This window comes from Phalacrocorax aristotelis, chromosome 8, assembly GCF_949628215.1.
Source record: "Phalacrocorax aristotelis chromosome 8, bGulAri2.1, whole genome shotgun sequence".
Classification (NCBI taxonomy): domain Eukaryota; kingdom Metazoa; phylum Chordata; class Aves; order Suliformes; family Phalacrocoracidae; genus Phalacrocorax; species Phalacrocorax aristotelis.
The window spans coordinates 22231118-22249104 of NC_134283.1; the positions used below are offsets into that span (position 1 = coordinate 22231118).

General features: G+C 43.3%; 1 protein-coding gene and 1 non-coding gene across 2 annotated transcripts in view; both read left to right on the plus strand.

Annotated features, from left to right (window-relative positions):
* SF3B3 (splicing factor 3b subunit 3) overlaps positions 1–17987 on the plus strand; it is a 33244-nt gene that overhangs the window by 7332 nt on the left and 7925 nt on the right. The window contains exons 6-19 of the mRNA XM_075101783.1: positions 527–639; positions 1429–1566; positions 2609–2712; positions 3938–4103; positions 4625–4720; positions 5220–5292; positions 10708–10859; positions 11272–11427; positions 11845–12000; positions 12724–12867; positions 13797–13919; positions 15357–15511; positions 16631–16805; positions 17412–17617. Coding sequence (XP_074957884.1) covers positions 527–639; positions 1429–1566; positions 2609–2712; positions 3938–4103; positions 4625–4720; positions 5220–5292; positions 10708–10859; positions 11272–11427; positions 11845–12000; positions 12724–12867; positions 13797–13919; positions 15357–15511; positions 16631–16805; positions 17412–17617 — 1957 coding nt within the window. The remainder of the gene's footprint in view (positions 1–526; positions 640–1428; positions 1567–2608; positions 2713–3937; positions 4104–4624; positions 4721–5219; positions 5293–10707; positions 10860–11271; positions 11428–11844; positions 12001–12723; positions 12868–13796; positions 13920–15356; positions 15512–16630; positions 16806–17411; positions 17618–17987) is intronic.
* On the plus strand, positions 845–924 carry LOC142061683 (small nucleolar RNA SNORD111). Its single transcript, XR_012662208.1, has one exon. It is a non-coding gene; the product is annotated as a small nucleolar RNA SNORD111 (small nucleolar RNA).

Sequence of the window (17987 nt, forward strand, 5' to 3'; positions counted from 1 at the left end):
GTAGGCAGCTGACAGACACCAAATGTGGGGCTGGATCTGACCGCTGCTACTATTTTGATGATACCTTTTGTTACTCTGGGATTTCAGTAGAAGCATTTTAAAAAACATATTCTAAAAACAAAAGATATGTCAGAAAACCACCTGGCAGATGTTTTGACAGCAAGCAAACATGCCAGTAACCCAAGGATTGTGTTTAAGTGACAAGTTGCTAAGTATTTTGGGCATGTCATTACTTTCTAGACAAGAATGAGCCATGAAGGATAAAACATAAGCAATTTGTCTGAAGTTGAGTCCTTCTCCTTCCTGGTCCCCTGGTTCCATGTGCCCTGTTCTACACCAAACCAGGAAGCTGTACTCACTGTTTTTGTCTTCCCCTTCAATAAGAGTAGATTTACATACACAGGGTGATACAGAGCAATGAAAGCTATGTTGCTTTAAAGAAAATCAAAATAAATGTTGTGCAGGCAGGCAGTCAGGTCTGTGGTAAGGGCTTTTCTCATAATAATGTTTCTCGTTTGCATTTCAGTTCCTGGTGGTTCTGATGGACCAAGCGGAGTGCTGATCTGTTCTGAAAACTATATTACGTATAAAAACTTCGGTGATCAGCCTGATATCAGATGCCCAATTCCCAGGAGACGGGTGAGAATCTGGGGATTCTAGCCCCTTTTTTTTTTTTTTTTTTTTTTTAAGATTATCTTTGTCAGTGCTGAATGAGCATGTGGTATTTCCCTTTCAAGGTTAAAGGTGTCAGGGAGGTTTTAAAATAAAGAAAAAGTTAAGTGTGTTGGCCTATCATCTACCTTCCTGGCTGCATGTTATCTTTGAGGGAAGATGGGGGTGGGCGTAGCCTGAAGTGATGAGCTTGGATCATGTCTCTTCTCTGAGATTTATGCTGGAGATACTCCAAAGACTCTGATCAGGCACCATGGTGGCAGTGCTGTAACTGTAGTGTAAGATTACTTGATATGGTGAGTCTTCATTGCTGTTGTGCATGCAGGTGAATTCAACAGCTTTTCTGCTGCATCTAAGGCTGCTTCCTCCTCCTTTGGTACTGCAAATTGTTTTGTGCTTTGACAGGGCTTTGAACACCTGCCAAGGGTCGGGTGCTCAAAAACAGCTGTGTGCAGATTGCAGCCCTTGCCTCTGTGTTTGGCTTTGATCTGTGAGAGCATTGTCTGGGGAGAAGAGTAAAAGAAATAGGAAGGGGGATGCTTAGGCAATGGTGTCTTAGAAATGCTTTTGCTTCTGGGGCAGAGATGTGCCAAAGGTAATCCTGGGTGTAATGGATGTGATGTGCTTTGTGTTAAAAGCCTCTTCGTATACGTCAGGTGCCTCTTGAGGCACCTGTGAAATCGAAATACTTCAGTCAGTGAAATCACATCTGCACTTGCCAGGTAGTTCCATCAGTGACCTCCACTTTCTTGACAGAATGACCTGGACGACCCAGAGAGAGGTATGATTTTTGTCTGCTCTGCTACACATAAGACCAAGTCCATGTTCTTCTTCCTGGCCCAGACCGAGCAGGGAGACATCTTCAAAATTACTCTGGAGACTGATGAAGACATGGTAAGCATCTCGTGAAGAACAAAAAGAGCATTCATTGAGAAGAGTCCTTATGGTCCTCTGAAGTGATAAATATTTAGTATTGTGGTTTTAGCTGTGTAATAGCACATGTTTTACATGATTTGTAATACAGTTATACCTGCAGTTGTAACTGTTGTTTACTCATATAGAGATGCAGCACAAAGATTGCAAAATCCTGTGAAAATTTTGCTGCAGAGACACTTGGGCATATTTTAGGTGTTCCACAGGCAGTCCTTTCTTTCTTCAACAGAAAGTGTGGTCCATGAACCTGCTAGAGGGTATTCCAGAAACTAATTCTGGGGAACTTATTTTCTCTTGATCACAGTAGGTGCTCTCTATTTCATCTTTTAATTGAATATTTACATGCTGCAATTGACCTTTTTGCAAATTGTGGTGGCTAGCTTGGTACATTTGTTCCATGAGTCAAAAAAACAGGCTTGAAGTGGCTTGCTGCTGCTTGTCCTAGTATTTCACAATGAAAGAACCCTGCTGCAGTGAATCGGTTGGGTTTTTTGAGTAAATGTTGAATGTTAGTTCCTCTCCCTACACATGTCAAATTTCGTACAAGGGATGATTGTGTAGCATCTTTCAGTGTCTTAAGACCACTCTTGGATGTTTCACCAGGAGCTATTGTGACCATATCAGATGTAGAAATTTGCTAAGGATGCTTAATCTTTCATGTGTTGGGGAATGGCTCGCGTTCGGTGAAGAAAATTTCTTTCTTTTAGACAGCTTGCTATTTTTGCAGCTGTTCAGTTTTTTCCAAACTGATTCTGTTACCAGAGCCAGAAAATTTTAGGACAAAACAGGCAGCCTGACTCATGTGTTCAAAACAGTCTGCTGGATTTTGTGATTTATAACCTGCTGCCCAAACTACTGATGTGGTTATGCCTGGCCCACTCTCTTGCTTCCTCTTTGGAGAGGATAGCTAGGCAGCTTTTTTTCCTTATTACAAAATCACACATGATTTTTAATTGTACTACTAGTACTTTGCTAGCACAGTCATGTCTTCCTCTGCTTTCAGGTAACAGAGATTCGACTGAAGTACTTTGACACCGTTCCTGTCGCTGCTGCCATGTGTGTGCTGAAAACAGGATTTCTTTTCGTGGCATCTGAATTTGGAAACCAGTGAGTAAACAATTTTGTCAGCATTTTACCCCTGAAACAAGACTGTTTCTGTTCAGTACTGCAAACTGACCCTTGAACTTACTGAACATATAAAGGCAACACCTTTGTTGTAACAGGTGAATTAACGTTTTGTTCACGTGGCTTGAGTAGAACAACTGCTTAAGACTCTGACGGAATGGGGGAATTTTCTTGTTGTTTTGAACCCAAATGAGATATTACAGTGCAGAGAACAAAAGATCACATGCGATTGCAGTAGCTTTTGGAAGAATTGAGTGCTTGCAGTCCATCCTATATCCAGATGAATTATCTTTTAATTAGCTTGATAGTTTTCATTGAACTTGTGTGTGTTATGGCCCACTCAGAAGCAGATAGGGTTTGTTATCGATAACTGTGGTCCTTTCCGTAATAGATGTATACTTGATGGCTTCCTCAATTCATATTTGGGGTTCTAGAATATTCTAAAGACTCAGAGAAGACTTTGCACACCTTTGAGGGTGGCTTAACAGTGTATAAGTGGGGTATTCACAGGAATGGAGATCTATACTCTTTTTTTTCTGACTACGTGTGCAGTCAGCCACCTGAGGGAGCTCCAGCCAGTTTACAGAAGTGAATCTGAGTTGGGCTGTATAAACCACTCTTGAGGAAACCATATCCATCTGAACTTTATTAAAACCAGGAAGTAAATCAGTCTGTCTTTCTGTGTTTGTTTGCTTTGGTTTTTTTTTTCCTCTGAAGTTTAACTTGTTTTGATTTTTATGCTCATGAAATGGAATAGGGAATGCAGTTAAACATAGTGATGTGAAAGTATTCCAATAAAATAGGTAAGTGTGGAGTTTGCAGTCATAGCCATTGGCCTTGCTCTTAGCCTCAGCTGTCAGTTGGTGCTTTGGCTCTAACACATGAATATCTGGAAGGCTCAAGGGTGAACAGAAAAAAACACTGAAACTCTGGGATCCCTTGCCAGTGACAGCTACAAATGAGAAGGTTTGAGGGGGGAGGTTGTGGTGGGTTTTTTGTTTGGTGTTTTTTTTTTTGTGGGCCTCTGGTTCCCTGTAAACGTTTTGTCCCCAAGAAGATGATCCTTAAGGCTAAATTTTAATAGCTGTATAACGTAGGGAGGGATTTCTCTCCTCTCCACTGCCTGAATATCTGGCTACGCCTTACTTGGAGGAGGCTACGTGAGCTTTGCACTGAACATGCTGTTGCTCTTGCTTTCTGTCTCAAGTTACCTGTACCAGATAGCTCACTTGGGTGATGATGATGAGGAGCCAGAGTTCTCTTCTGCCATGCCTCTTGAGGAAGGAGATACGTTCTTCTTTCAGCCACGACCTCTCAAGAACCTGGTGCTGGTGGATGAGTTGGACAGTTTGTCTCCTATTCTTTGTTGTCAGGTACGTTGCCATCAGCAAGGTCCCTCCCATTCACCACATAAGTCTTCCTCATTTACAGAGGAATTGATTGTAGATGCATTAATTTTTTCTTTGCTTTTCTGTGGAGTGTTTGTGAGTAAGTGGACTCACCAAAGCTACATTATCCTAGGTTTCCAGAAATACTGCTCTGCACTAAATGCAGATAGAAAAGCAAGTCTTCTAAATCCTTAGACAGCTGCTAAAGCCTGATACCTGTCCTTGGTAGCCTTTGATTTCTGTGGTCATAAATACATACATGGACGGCAGGGTGTCAGCCAGCAGTCCTGTGCTGCTCCTCTGTTTACCATCAGACCAGATCTCTGCTCTGTAGTGAGTTTGATTAAAACTCAACATTATTTCAGGGCAGCAGGTGGTACACCCTATGGCATCTTCACTGTTTTCAGTGTCTGAAAAAAACATTCTTCAAGCAGTAGTGTGATACATACAGCTTAGTTTTATTTTCTCTTCCTGTGGCTATTATTTGACACTATTTCTCCATGCAGATAGCTGATTTGGCCAATGAAGACACACCCCAGTTATATGTGGCTTGTGGTCGGGGGCCCCGGTCGTCTCTGAGGGTTCTAAGACATGGACTTGAGGTAAGACTTCCAGCACTTCAGAAGAACAGCTTGAGAGGTGAGGAGAGTGGGAGAAAATCCTTGAAATAAGGGTGCTGAAATGAAGGGATTTTCCTTTTGCTGTAGTCTGGAAAGCAACTTTCTCTAGGCTTGCTTCTTGGAAAGCGAAGGATTGTACTGCTTACTTACAGAGTCTCAAAGGCTTCTTGTTCAGTTGACTCCAACCACCTGGATTTTGTTCCCTCTAATACTTGAGTGTATTGAACTGGAACATTCCTGGTGTCTCTGCCAGCTGCTGATCTCTTTGCTGGGAATCGTTCAGAGCTCTGATGTTGCCACATCGTTGCCGAATGTATTCTACCCTGTAACACATGTGGTGTGGGGAGAGCATCAGAACTGGGAATTATAGCTTTCCTGCCCGGCTGTGGAAAAGCCTAAAAACTGCTGATGGTTTGGTGACTTACTGTAGCAAGTCTAAACATCTATTTGCAAAAAGAACCTTGTTCCTGTTTACTCTTAGGTGTCTGAAATGGCTGTGTCAGAGCTGCCTGGTAACCCCAATGCTGTATGGACCGTGAGGAGACACGTTGAAGGTATGCAGAGTTTTCCTAAAGCACAGGGAGGTGATAATGTTTTTTGGTGTCTTTTGTTTTTTGTGTTTTTCCTCATTTTTTTTGTCCAAGGAGATAGGAAAGGTGCTGCATGATGGTTGTGTGCCATCCCTGCAAGTTCTGTTTTGAATCAGCAGCCACCTGTTTGTACTTAGAAGCTGCTCTCTGGTCCTCTAGGGTTGTCATGCTTCCCTTTGACAAAGCAGCACCTGCCTGCAGCTGCATCTACCACCCAATATGCTGCTTCAGCTGTATGTTTGCAGCCTGAAGCTGCTGAACTTCTCATCCTTTCCCACTTGCCATAAATTCTTGCTCTGACATCAGCAGGCAATGATTATGCTTTTTGTTGGAGCACACTCACTATTTTTTATATGAGTGTTGACAACTACAGTAATCAGCTCTTTGTTAGAGAGTGGGATACAAATTATGGAACAAAGAAGATAAATCAGCAACAGTGTCTGTATTTTATTACTTCCCTCTACGCATATCTGCAAAGAAAACAGTCTGTTTGGGCTAGGACATGCTTCCCATTCAATAACCCAGCAGTGTGTAGAATGCTACTCATTCCAGGAAGGTCTAGATTTGAAATTGGCAGAATATCCTGCATTGTGGATTTGATTTTGATGGGTTTTCCCCTGATGTGAAATAATGGGTTTGTCTTACTAAAGTACAAGAGGAAATGTAATCTCTTGTCCTGCCTTTCTCTTGAGGGCGAGAAGAGAGTTCTTCAGAAACACCTAAAAAGCCTGAAATTAATCTATTCCAACAGTCTCAGTGATTATTTCCAAGTCAGTGGTTTGTATAAATCTTGCAATGACTTCCTGTAGGTTTATGCACTGGATATAGAAATGCCAGATTGTTGCAGTGGAGACATTACCCTACTGTGGTGACATGGTATCTTGTTTTTAAGCCATCATAGAGTAGTGTGTCTTCCAGGGAGCCAATAACCCTCTAGGAATTTCAGATACTGCTATGGGATTTACCTTGCCACCTGAGACCTGCCATCAGTTCTGATGCTCTTGTTTTGAGACTCACGTACTGCCTAAGCAGCATGGAAGGAACTTTGAGCACAAAGTGCCTTCATGTTCCCCAGAAATAAAAGGGTCAGAAGGAAAATATTTCCACAGTTCATATAAAAAATTTGTGCTTTTCTTAAGAGGCATTCCAGTTTGTTAGAGACAAACCTTTCCTCCTGCCTTCTGCAAAAGGTTTTGGTAATATTTGCTCCCTCTGAGAGATGGAGGCTAATGATGTCACCTTAATGTTCTAAAACCTTTTCTCTTGGGGTTCCAGAGGATGACTTTGACTTTTCAGGAGATGGAGGACCATTGCTAACCTGCATGGAACAGACCAGTCTCACTGCCTCTTTTTTTTCCTCCTTCCAAATTCTCCAGGTTCCAGCATGAAGGTCATCTCAATGATTTCAGAAAGGCTGGAATCTGTAGCTGTTACGAACCGTGCTACTTTTTGAATACAGTTAAAAGTTATGTGAAACCAATCCCCAAGTTACAACTCTTTGAATTCAGAAACTGTTTTAGTGGGGTTTAATCAGAAAGACTGCAGAATCTTTTCAAACATGTATCTAACCTTGAAATTGCCCAAGTGCTGTTTTCCAAGTGTTCAGTTTGCAGTGTCGGGCTGCCTGGCTCTGCCTCAATGCCACAGTGTGTGCGTGCTGCAAGGCCTCTGTAAGACACATCCAGGTTTGCAGCCTTCAAAGCAAATACTAACCTTGGCTGGTACGTGGTGATACACACTACCAATACCAAGCCTCTTTTTTTCTTCCACAGGTGGCTGGTGGTGGAGGTGCTGATCACCACAGGTGTGTACCTACTGCTAGGGGCTGCTGTGCTGTCCCACATGTTGACCAAAGAGAATCCCAAAATCATGGGGCTACTTTTATACTAAGCTTTTCAGTAGATGAATTCTAGAAGCTGGTGTGTAGCTGGAGATTGTTGCCTTTGTAGTTCAGTAGTTGAGGAGTAGAAAGCAACTCCCATCTTATAGTTTTTTGGGGAGTAAAATAATTGACCATGTCTCTGCAGAACGATTAGTTCTCGTTAAAATCAGCAGTGTACATTGCAGGGGTGTTTTCAGCTCCCTTCTAGACTGAGGATTGGCTCCCAGCTGCTTTGTACAGGCCTCCAAGAGAATAGGATTTGAGTGTGCTTGAAGCACTTGTAGGTATTGCTGGTCCGGGAACACCCTGTGGATATGGGATGCGTTTGCTTGTCAGACAGAAATGGATGGGAGTTGGACCAAACACTCTGTTGCAGTTAAATATCGAGGTCTGGGGAGCTAGATGGCTGTGCGCTTTGCTGCAGAGATAGATATGAGCTGAGAACTAACAGTCTGCATTCCCTACCTGGCATTCTTGCATGAAAAGCAATGTGCAGTGAGTCACAGCTGCAGAGTCTGCATGTGGCAGTGAACAGAATCCCAGGAAGATGTGCTGTCATCCCATCAGTATCATTTAAGTGAGAATAATCCTGAATTTTGTCACTGCTTCTCTGAGTTAGTGGTAACTACACTTGTACCAGTGCAAATTCAGATGCTGTAGAGTGTGAAAAAACTATACCAGCTGTGGATTGGCATATAGGAATGGAATTCTCATGGACTAACTCAGGCTGAACCTGTGACGAATAACAAGGAGGACAGTAGTGTAGAGTTCACAGACTGAAATGTGGTGAAACTGGTTGTGATGTTTGCACAAAGCTGCAGAAAACTTGTAGTAAAGGTACATGAGATTGAGTCCAGCTGTGGTTCTTCAGAGTCATTAAAATGTCTCTTACTTGCTGAAACGTGCTAACTGGAGCAACTAGAACAGTAATAAGCATCTCTAAAGTCTTGTGTCTGCATACAAAATAATGTCTATCTGTTCAAAACTCTGGGCAGCCTGATACTGTGCTTAGGATTGTGCAGAGCTAAATAGGTATCTTTTCATATTAAAATCTGTAGACCTCTTCTTTTTCTAACTGAGAATATTCCTCTGTGTACCCCAGGGATTTAGTCCTCTTAATTTCAACCAGGCTGCTATATTTTCTAAACCAAAATCGTATTTTTGAATCTAGATGAATGCATCTTATTCACTGATTTCATTCTGGTAAATCAAACCCTTTATTTCAAAAGCTCCAGCAGAGAGGCATTAAGCAACACTACTGGACTTCAAGCAAAATGCACTTGTCACTATTGTTGACACAGACTGTAATATAACTGTAAGCCAGTGAAAAGAAAGCTGAAAAAGTATTAAGAGGTAGAAACGAGTTTTCGTTTAGAGTAGGACTAAGGGATCTGTTTTGCTTTCAAATGGAAGTTCTTTGTCCTGCTCCAAATCACATGGTTAAGCCTCCAGCTGGGACATGGTGGTTTATCATGAGAATGACAGCCCCCAGGGAGGAAGACAGCAGCTCTCCAGAAGTTTGAAAAGCAGTGATGGTCTTTGAAATGGAATTTTTAGAATATCCTGCCTACAAGATATTTATGAATTAAATGCTTAGCCTGTGAACTGCTAGAATCTCCATTTAAAGCAATCGAGGAATTCTTGTAGACTTTTGGTGTTCAAAAATTCATGCAAGTTGGTAGGAGAAGCTGCTATTTAGTGTTGAAAATAACCAGTGTGTAGCAGTGTATTACTGAACTCTGATGATCTGCTTTTAATGTCAGAGAAATTCTCCTGTTAAGCTGAGTGTTTAAATAGTTGACATTACTCATCAGTTTCTGTGTGCAGGTTCAGTTCTTGGTTCTCATTTCCCAAAGTGGACCTGCTCCTGTTTGTGGGGTTCGGGAGCATGTCAGAGGTTACAGTCTGTGACCACATAATAGAGTAGTAGCGGAGTTTATCCCACAGACCAGTTTTGGAATTGCTTTAATTATACAGAGCTCTTCAGTTGATCAGAGCTGTGGTCTGCATACCAGATGTTGGAGGGAAGAACGATGGGTTTTTTTCACTTGCATATTTTCAGCTCTATGTAAGAACTTTGTTATAAACATGACACAGCAGGCTTGGCAATGCCTCCTTCTAAACAGGGTGGATAAGAAAAGGATCAGTTCCTGAAGTGTTTGTTTCAGTTAACCAGTTCAGTTTCTTTAAGCTGCTGTATGGTATTTCCTGGCATCCTGTATTCAACCCAGTGAGAGTTCTCTATTTTCTTTCTCTACTTAGAGAGTAATTAGCCACTTCTCTGTGTCTCCCACACTTGCAAATTATGAGGAAACTCTGCTCAAGGGAAAAAATGGTGACAGTTCTCTTACGCCCTCACCTCCACTGATTGTCTTGTGCTGTGGTGCATAAATCTGAGCTTTGGTTTGAGTTGGATTAAAATGGGGATTTTTATTTTTTTTTTAAAGAAATAGCATGACAACAGCAGCAGAAATGGAGTTGCTTCTCTGAGGCAGTCTTTTCTCCACCAAGGCTCCTGGCACCGTTTCCCAACAGACTTCATTGTTTCTGTTGCTTTTGTTATTCTTTTTTAACGAGACTCTCCCTCTCTTCAATACCTGTCACTTTCTGCAGGATTAAAATGGACAGCAGTAAACCAGGGCATTCCCTTTACCCAGCCCTGCTACCCTTGTTTCTCACAAAGTTTCCCTATTTCCAAATGAGCTCTCAAGACTATTTTGATTAGCATAGCTCTTCCATATCCAGGCTACTGGTGTCTCCCAAGCTGTCCACTTTGGGAGAAGTCAGTACTGGGGATAATAGTTGTGATGCTGCCACTTATTTCACTAGAAGTAAAGGTCAGTGTTTGCTCTTTCTTAAAAACGTAATTGTTTCTCATCCCAGGAGACTGTATGGGCAGCTGTGCGAGTGTAAGCTGGTTGAGCTTCTGGCTGAGGATAGAGCAGGCTAGCCCTGAGCTCCTCTGCTGCAATGCACCCTAGTCGTCCTCTGCAGCCTTTTATTATGTGAATCCTAGATAGAGCTGTGGTCCTGCAACCTCCTGTTTGCGGCATCCATGGTGCAGTTTCTGCAGATGGGTTCTGTGTGTTCAGATTATTGGAGTAGAGTATTTCATTTGACTTCATTTGGTGTTAAATCTGGATTCAGCTCCTTGTGTGAGGTGAGGCAAGTATCTTAAAGGCTTCTAGATCTTGTGCTGTCTTTGGAAAGAAGTAGGCAGGAGTCTTGCTTGCCAGAATCCAGAGTATCATGAATTGACTCTGTATCTGGGCAATCGTTTGATCCCTGGCGCAGTCTTGCATTGTTTAGAATCCAGTGGTGGCTGGCTTTTGGACAGTGTGTCCTAGAATGAACTTGCACAATACTGACAGCAGATGTAATTATCACAGGAATTCTGCTGAAGAGTAAGTGTTAGACATCTGTCAGACTGCTAGTTTTGTTGGGAAGCCTTGCATTTATTTAATCAGTACTCTTTTTATCCTGTCTCTCTTGACCAGATGAATTTGATGCCTATATCATTGTGTCCTTCGTAAATGCCACACTGGTGCTGTCTATCGGAGAAACTGTAGAGGAAGTGACTGACTCTGGATTCCTGGGAACTACACCCACCTTGTCCTGCTCTCTTCTTGGCGATGATGCTTTGGTACAGGTAATGCAAAGCTGCTTCTGACATGTCCTTTTAAGTCTGCTACTCTCTGCTTGCTCCACGGCCGTGGTTTCTGCAGTAGTGCAACATATGTCATGTCTAAAGGTGTGGATTGGCAGAGAATGGCACTTACTAAGCCTTCCCCTTTTTATATCCTGCTAAGTGAAACCAGACCAGCTGAAGATGGTCCTAATCTCCTTCAGTGCATGCTCAGTAGTTCCTTGCTGTCGTGCAAAGACACAGTGCTTCTAGCTGGCAAGTGGCTTTCTGCTAGTTCAGCCTGTTGTGTAGTTAGTGGATCACTGCTGCCAGGAGCAGTGCTTGTCTTTTGGCTTTCTTTGTCAGAATCACCAGTGAGATGGGAGTTGTGAAGGGGTAGTAAATACAGAATTAATGTGACCTTTTCTTCCTTCAGGTTTATCCAGATGGAATCCGGCACATCCGAGCAGACAAGAGGGTAAATGAATGGAAGACGCCAGGGAAGAAAACGATTGTAAAATGTGCTGTGAACCAGAGACAAGTAGTGATAGCACTGACTGGAGGAGAACTGGTTTACTTTGAGATGGACCCGGTATGTGCGTTAATGTTGTAAATGAGTTTGGAAGAGCGAGGCAGGGTATGGGGCATGCCAGAGATTGATCCTCGATCAGACCTGCAGAAAAGGATTCTGTAGTGAAGCGTCGTTATAGAAAGAATAGTTCAAAGCCCTGCATATCTGGGCTGTCTGAGATGATTTAATGGATAATTAAAGCCTCTAAAGATCATAACTGAGGCTGAAAATTGTGTACTTGTCCTACTGCTATTCCGGTTCTTCAACTGTAGCTGAAATAAGGCTGTAAAGAAACAGTTCTCAAAAAATACAAAAAAATCCAAAGCACTGTCTTATTAAAAAAAATAATTGGGGTTTGGGGGAAGGTGTGGAGAGATGTTTTGGTGCTTGTTTGCCTCATTGGCTAGTTACTTAGTCTCTGGTGTTTCTTTTTCTCAGTCAGGACAATTGAATGAGTACACAGAGAGAAAGGAGATGTCAGCCGATGTAGTTTGCATGAGCCTGGCCAATGTTCCCCCTGGGGAGCAGCGCTCCCGGTTCCTTGCTGTTGGGCTGGTGGACAACACTGTCAGAATTATTTCCCTTGACCCTTCGGTGAGTAGCTGTTCTGCTTCTGCCTCTTCCATTAGCTTGAAATGTTCAGAAGGGTATTTCAGAGATAAGCTGTGTCTATCCAAGCTGTCTTTCCGTGTTCAAGTGGTTGACCAGAAATAGAGTTTGCATGGCTTCTTTCTGCTGGTTGGGTGGAAGCATGGCCCTTGATCCCAACCTGTAACAGATTCCCTTGTTTTATCTAGCCTCACCTGTGCTAGATAAACTTGTGCTAGATCACCCTCACCCATGCAGGTTCAGCTAATGAGACATGGAAGCATTTTCTTCCTTTCCGCCCTGCCCCCGTCTGACTGTTTTTAGCTGTACAAAAAGCAGACTCATTCTGCAAGCAGGTCAGATATACCAGCATAAAACCAGCCTTATCATTCCTGCAACAGATGAGTGTTCAAAGGATGACTGAAATAATGTAAACTTTGCTCAGGTCTCTCCCTGCTACATAACTGCAAACTGTGCTAGAAACAGTTTGGAAGGATCCAGTTTATCTTTTCCAAACCCCAGGGCTGCCACCACTCCTGCTTGCCAAAATTCCCAGAGCCAGCGTCTATTGCAACTTTTTTCTCTTTTTTTTTTTTTTTTTCATGTGCTGAATACTTCTTTATGGAGATTTAAAAAGACATTTTTAAGCTCCTTAGATGGAGCTTGAATCCCCTCTTGCCATGCCAAGCCTTGCTGACTGGTGTGGTACCTCTTTTCTGTCTCCTACAGGATTGCTTACAGCCACTGAGTATGCAGGCCCTTCCTGCACAGCCCGAGTCGCTGTGCATTGTGGAGATGGGTGGCACAGAGAAGCAGGACGAGCTGGGGGAGAGGGGCTCCATTGGCTTTCTGTACCTGAACATTGGACTGCAGGTGAGAAGTGGCTGCCTGATTCTGACAGGCATTTCTTGGTGAGGCTTTGCTTGAAAGATGGATTGCTAAAATAGCCTTGTCATCGTGCAGTGCAACACCACAAAGTCTGGCATTCCCTCTTTGTTACAACATGCTTAGCAACTGTGACTGGGGAACTGTGTGACTTAGAAATGCAAGTTTCTCTATGTGTTCCTAGACTTGAGGCTAGTCAAAAGACAGCATATTGTCCCAGACTTCATGTAGAACAAATTGTGCTTTTCCCCTTCCAGAAAGAGGGCACGTTCTAAGAAAAATTTGTGAGCAAAATGTTGTTGGGCAGTTAATTAGAAAGTGGCTGTAGGGCAGAGTATCAAAGAAGTAACTGCCCACAACCACAGGCTCTGCTCTAACAACTCTGCTATTGAACAGCTTTTTGTTACATCCAGTACTGACTCTGTGATCTTTGACCAAAAAATGTTGTTTTGACAATTCAACATGTGGTAAAAACAATCAGAGAAGTCTAGGTTCTTTCATATGCCTTGAGTTTGATGTCAGAATGCAAGCTCTTTCTAAGCAGCATGACTTTTCGGGTAAAGGCTTTGTACCAAGAGGGATTAGGATCTGGAATCGGCCCTCAGGTTTCTCATGGCTTATGTGATGTACTGAACTTCTTGGTCTGCTTTTTGGCTTTTTTTATTTGTTTGGCGGGGTGGGGGGTGGGGATTGGTTTGTTTGTTTTACAGTAATTCTTTTCTGCCCTGTAGGAGCTATGCTGTTTAATATTAAGAGCCAGTTTAGATAAAGCATGGTTGTAGAAGGAAGTTGTACTGGAAGCTAGAAAAACAAACACCTAATTCTTCAGAAGTTGCCTCTCTGTTTTTAATAATGGCTGTAGATAGTTTTTTTGTATCTGTAATCTTGGTCTAACTTTCCGTTTTGCTGATGTCAAGAATGGTGTGCTGCTACGAACTGTCCTGGATCCTGTTACTGGTGATCTTTCTGACACCAGGACCAGATACCTTGGCTCCCGGCCTGTGAAACTTTTCCGTGTCCGAATGCAAGGCCAAGAGGCGGTAAGTGAGGCGAGCTCTGAGGGGTGCAGATCCAGTCCCCAGGTGCAGCATCCTGTTTTTCTGTATTGGTGGCCAGGGTGGGGAAGCATCCTTGCAACACAGCAGGGACCCTCTGTGTAAGGGTGGGAAGTAAAACGATTTCATTATGGACCTGCCTGGCTAATAGCTTGCTGTTTCACAAGCAGCCTTTTTCTTGTTGGTATTTCCCTTATGTCTTAGGAAGTAATGTATAGTGCTGCCCTGGCTTTGAACTAAGACTTATCTGACCCATAGGCTGTGTTTGCAATGTGTCTGGAAAGCTCTGAGCAGATTCTTGGGCTTAGAGACACTGAAGAAGTCTCATCTTGCCTGCCTCAGTGTACAGAGATGGAAAGAACCCCACGCAGAAATCTTACTCCTTGACTGCTTGAGGCAGTAGATGGTCATCTCCTGTGCATGTTAAAAATGGCTCAGTGGGGGGCTGGACAGCTGCCACACATGGTTCAAGGGAAATATTTGCAGGATTTGGCATAGAGGGGAAAAATGTTTCATCAGAAGTGCCATTTCCAGCACTTCTGATGTGGCACTGGGGGGAGATCAGCCACCCCCTGCTTGACTCATTTTTGGATGGCGTCTCCAGAGTTGAGAAATACTGCCGGTCAGCGTAGGGAGCTGGATCTGGGAATCCGAGCTCTGCTCTAATGTGGTACACTGGGTCAACTTGCTTCTGCCAGTCTGCTGGCTGTAACTTGGAGATGAGGGGCTTTGCAGCTCTAGCAGAGAATGCTTATACAATAGCTGAGTGCTTTTCTACTTTTGAGACCAGTCTTGGTTCCTTGTCTCAAAATATGGGGAGAAAAAACATACTGCTCATGGCCAGTTGGTGATGGGCTTGGAGCAGTGTTTCAATGTAATTCCAGCTTTTCTTGCTCAGGCAGAAAGTAAGGTTGCACTGAAATGGATTTAGCCAAATGAATAAAGCTGAAGAGTTAGAAGTCCATCTGCTTCCTTTGTTTCCCTTAACTTGATTGAAAATAGGCCACTGATTATTTTAAGTAAATTTCACTTGGAGTGCTACAGCATTTGGATTGTGACAAAAGCAGTAAGTGTTTTAAAGGATCTGTTTCTGTTAGAACAGGGTATTGTGGTTTTTTTTTTAATGGAGATATGAAAGTATTAGTAGATCTTGGCTTTTACAGGTAGCAGGTTTTTATTGCACCTCAGTTTGAGTATTCGTTGTCTAGATAGTGCTTTAAAGTAGTTCTTCATGCTGTATGCAATTTCCAGGTAAAACTGTCTCTTGAAAGCAAGCAGTATCTCTGAATTGGGTGGAGCCCACCCACAAGAATTTAGTTGTTCTAGTGGGTAAGAGTCTGGCACTGTACATGCATTCATAGTGCAAGGAGTGAGCTTGCGTCCATCCCCAGACCTCATAAATTTGTTGTCTGTATTTCCCAGGTGCTGGCCATGTCAAGCCGTTCCTGGCTCAGTTATTCCTATCAGTCACGCTTCCACCTGACTCCTCTGTCTTATGAGACGCTCGAGTTTGCATCTGGTTTTGCTTCTGAGCAGTGCCCAGAGGGCATTGTAGCCATCTCCACAAACACGTTGAGGTAAGAACTGATGGAGGCAAATGGATACTTCTGGGCTGAGATGCTAGGCAGGGGGGTGAATTCTCCCTAGACATTCAAAAGGAAAGAGGTAAAGTGACTTACCTTAAGAATTAAGGGGGTTTTGAGGTTATTTGATTATGGATAATGATTTTGATAGAAACACTTAGATTTCAGAAAACAAATGGAATACAAGGATGGTTATGCTGTCAAAAGGAAATAGGGTGTATTCTCTGATTTGTATTTTCCAGATTTTTTAGATTACAAGTGTAATTCAAGTTATCCTTAAATTCTGTGATCCTTAGAGAGGAGGGAAGCTTTTAATAAATGTGAACCTGTTGTATATTAGGATCTTGTGGTTTGTGGTCTGAAATGGCTACTTTGCAGAAAATAAGCCATGTGACTTAGGAAGTCAGAGGCAAGATGGGTGTGTTTCTTGCCTTTGTAAAGTTCAGCTTAGATATTAAATATATAAATGAAAATAAGAGGGGAACACAAATTCAGGAGCTCTGCTTTATGCACTTGAACAGGCGATTTTTTCATATCTGTCCTCATTGAAATATTACAGCATTCACTGCTTTTAAAGGGGTCATTATTTCTGGAGAGGCTTGTGGTCTTTAGTCACCAAATGCCAGAAGAACTGGCATTTGAGCTGGCAAGTCATGGGAGGAAAGACTTGGCATTGCATTTTTCATATTCTTTTAACCAAAGTGCCTCTGAGGAGCATTTGACGTGTCAAAGTCACATTTAGGTTCAGATTATGTGTCCCCCAAATGTGCGCTTTCCCTTTTCCATGTTCTGTTTGTTCCTGTCAGGATAGACTTGCTTCAGCACCACAGAAGCCTGTCCAAAAGTGCATTCGGAATGCACACTGGGACAGTGAGAGCCCTGAAGGGCTTCATGCTGCAGAGCACACCTGTCCCATGGCATAAGCTCCTGTTTAGGATAGTAGTTTTGCCCTCCTCTCTGGAGCTGTTTGCTAGTTGCTGTCTGGCCTGAGAAGGGCGCTGCTTGTGTTCAGCACTAGCCAGTTTCATAGACTTAAAGCTCAACTCCAGTCTTTTTCTCTTAGGCAGTTGCTTTATGTCCGTGTTTAACATAGATTGCATCTTTGTCCCCCAGGATTTTGGCACTGGAGAAGCTGGGGGCAGTCTTCAACCAGGTTGCCTTCCCCTTACAGTACACACCCCGAAAATTTGTCATTCACCCAGAGAGCAACAACCTGATCATCATTGAGACAGACCACAACGCTTACACTGAGGCCACCAAGGCACAGAGGAAGCAGCAAATGGCTGAGGTAATTGGGGTGGGGGACAGGTACACACATCTGTTCCCCAGAGGTGACTTCTGCAGCAGGAAATCCTTCCTGCTCACTAGCTCCCAGCTGCCATTGCCCGCAAGTTTTTGCGCCCTGTGTGAATGCAGGAGCTGAAGGGAGCAAAGATCTGCCTCAGAACACTACTTCCCAGTGGTCCTTTCTTTGCATGTTATTATAGAGGCTTTAAGAACTATGATTTGGAGAACAATCCTGCTTGTGTTAAGACCATTCTCTGGGTTTTCTGTGACTTGTGAGGATGTTTGGATTTCAGTGGGTTATTTTCTACTCAATGTTGTTTCCAGCATTGCTGGTTTGGAGAAATACCTCCCCAGACAACTGCCCCTTGAGCAGGGCAGAGCTGACACGGCAGTGCTCTGAGCTGCAGAAACTCCCTTGGGAATAAGCTCAGGGTGGGTGGAAGCTTTAGGATTTAGTGGCTTTTATGTCTTCAGAGGCAGTATATTGCCCTGGAATATCTGGGCTTAAGGGAAGGGGGGGCGGGCTATATTTTATGTAGAGCATCAGCATGTCTGGAAAGGAAATCCACTGAGCTGTCCTTTTCTCTTGTCCTTTAATGTGCCCTAGGAAATGGTGGAGGCTGCGGGTGAGGATGAGAGGGAGTTGGCAGCAGAGATGGCTGCGGCCTTTCTGAACGAGAATCTTCCCGAGTCCATCTTTGGTGCTCCCAAGGCAGGGAATGGACAGTGGGCCTCTGTTATCAGGGTGATGAACCCCATCCAGGGAAATACATTAGATCTGGTCCAGCTAGAGCAGAATGAAGCTGCCTTCAGGTAAGAAGCATTGCCAGATGCAGCAAGAATCTCTGACTGTGATGAGTTCTATGTGGTTTTTTTCTTTCTTTTGCTCAGCTGTTAGTGAGTTGAAATCCAGATGCAGCATGTCATCAAGACTGGTTTGAAATTCCAGAAGCGACTGCCACAATCTTAAAGATTTTGTATTGCCTTTTCTTCCCTTCCTGCCCTGATCTGTCTGTATGTGACACTAACAGCTGGTGCTCCAGATGTGTTTGCTGGACCCCAGTGCTTGAAGAGCAACATAGGGGATGTAAATGACATAAGAGAGCTGGTAACAAGCGACTGTGCTGCTATCTGTTGCTTCCCCTTCTCATCCAGATAAACTGAGCACAGGTTAAGTGAAAAG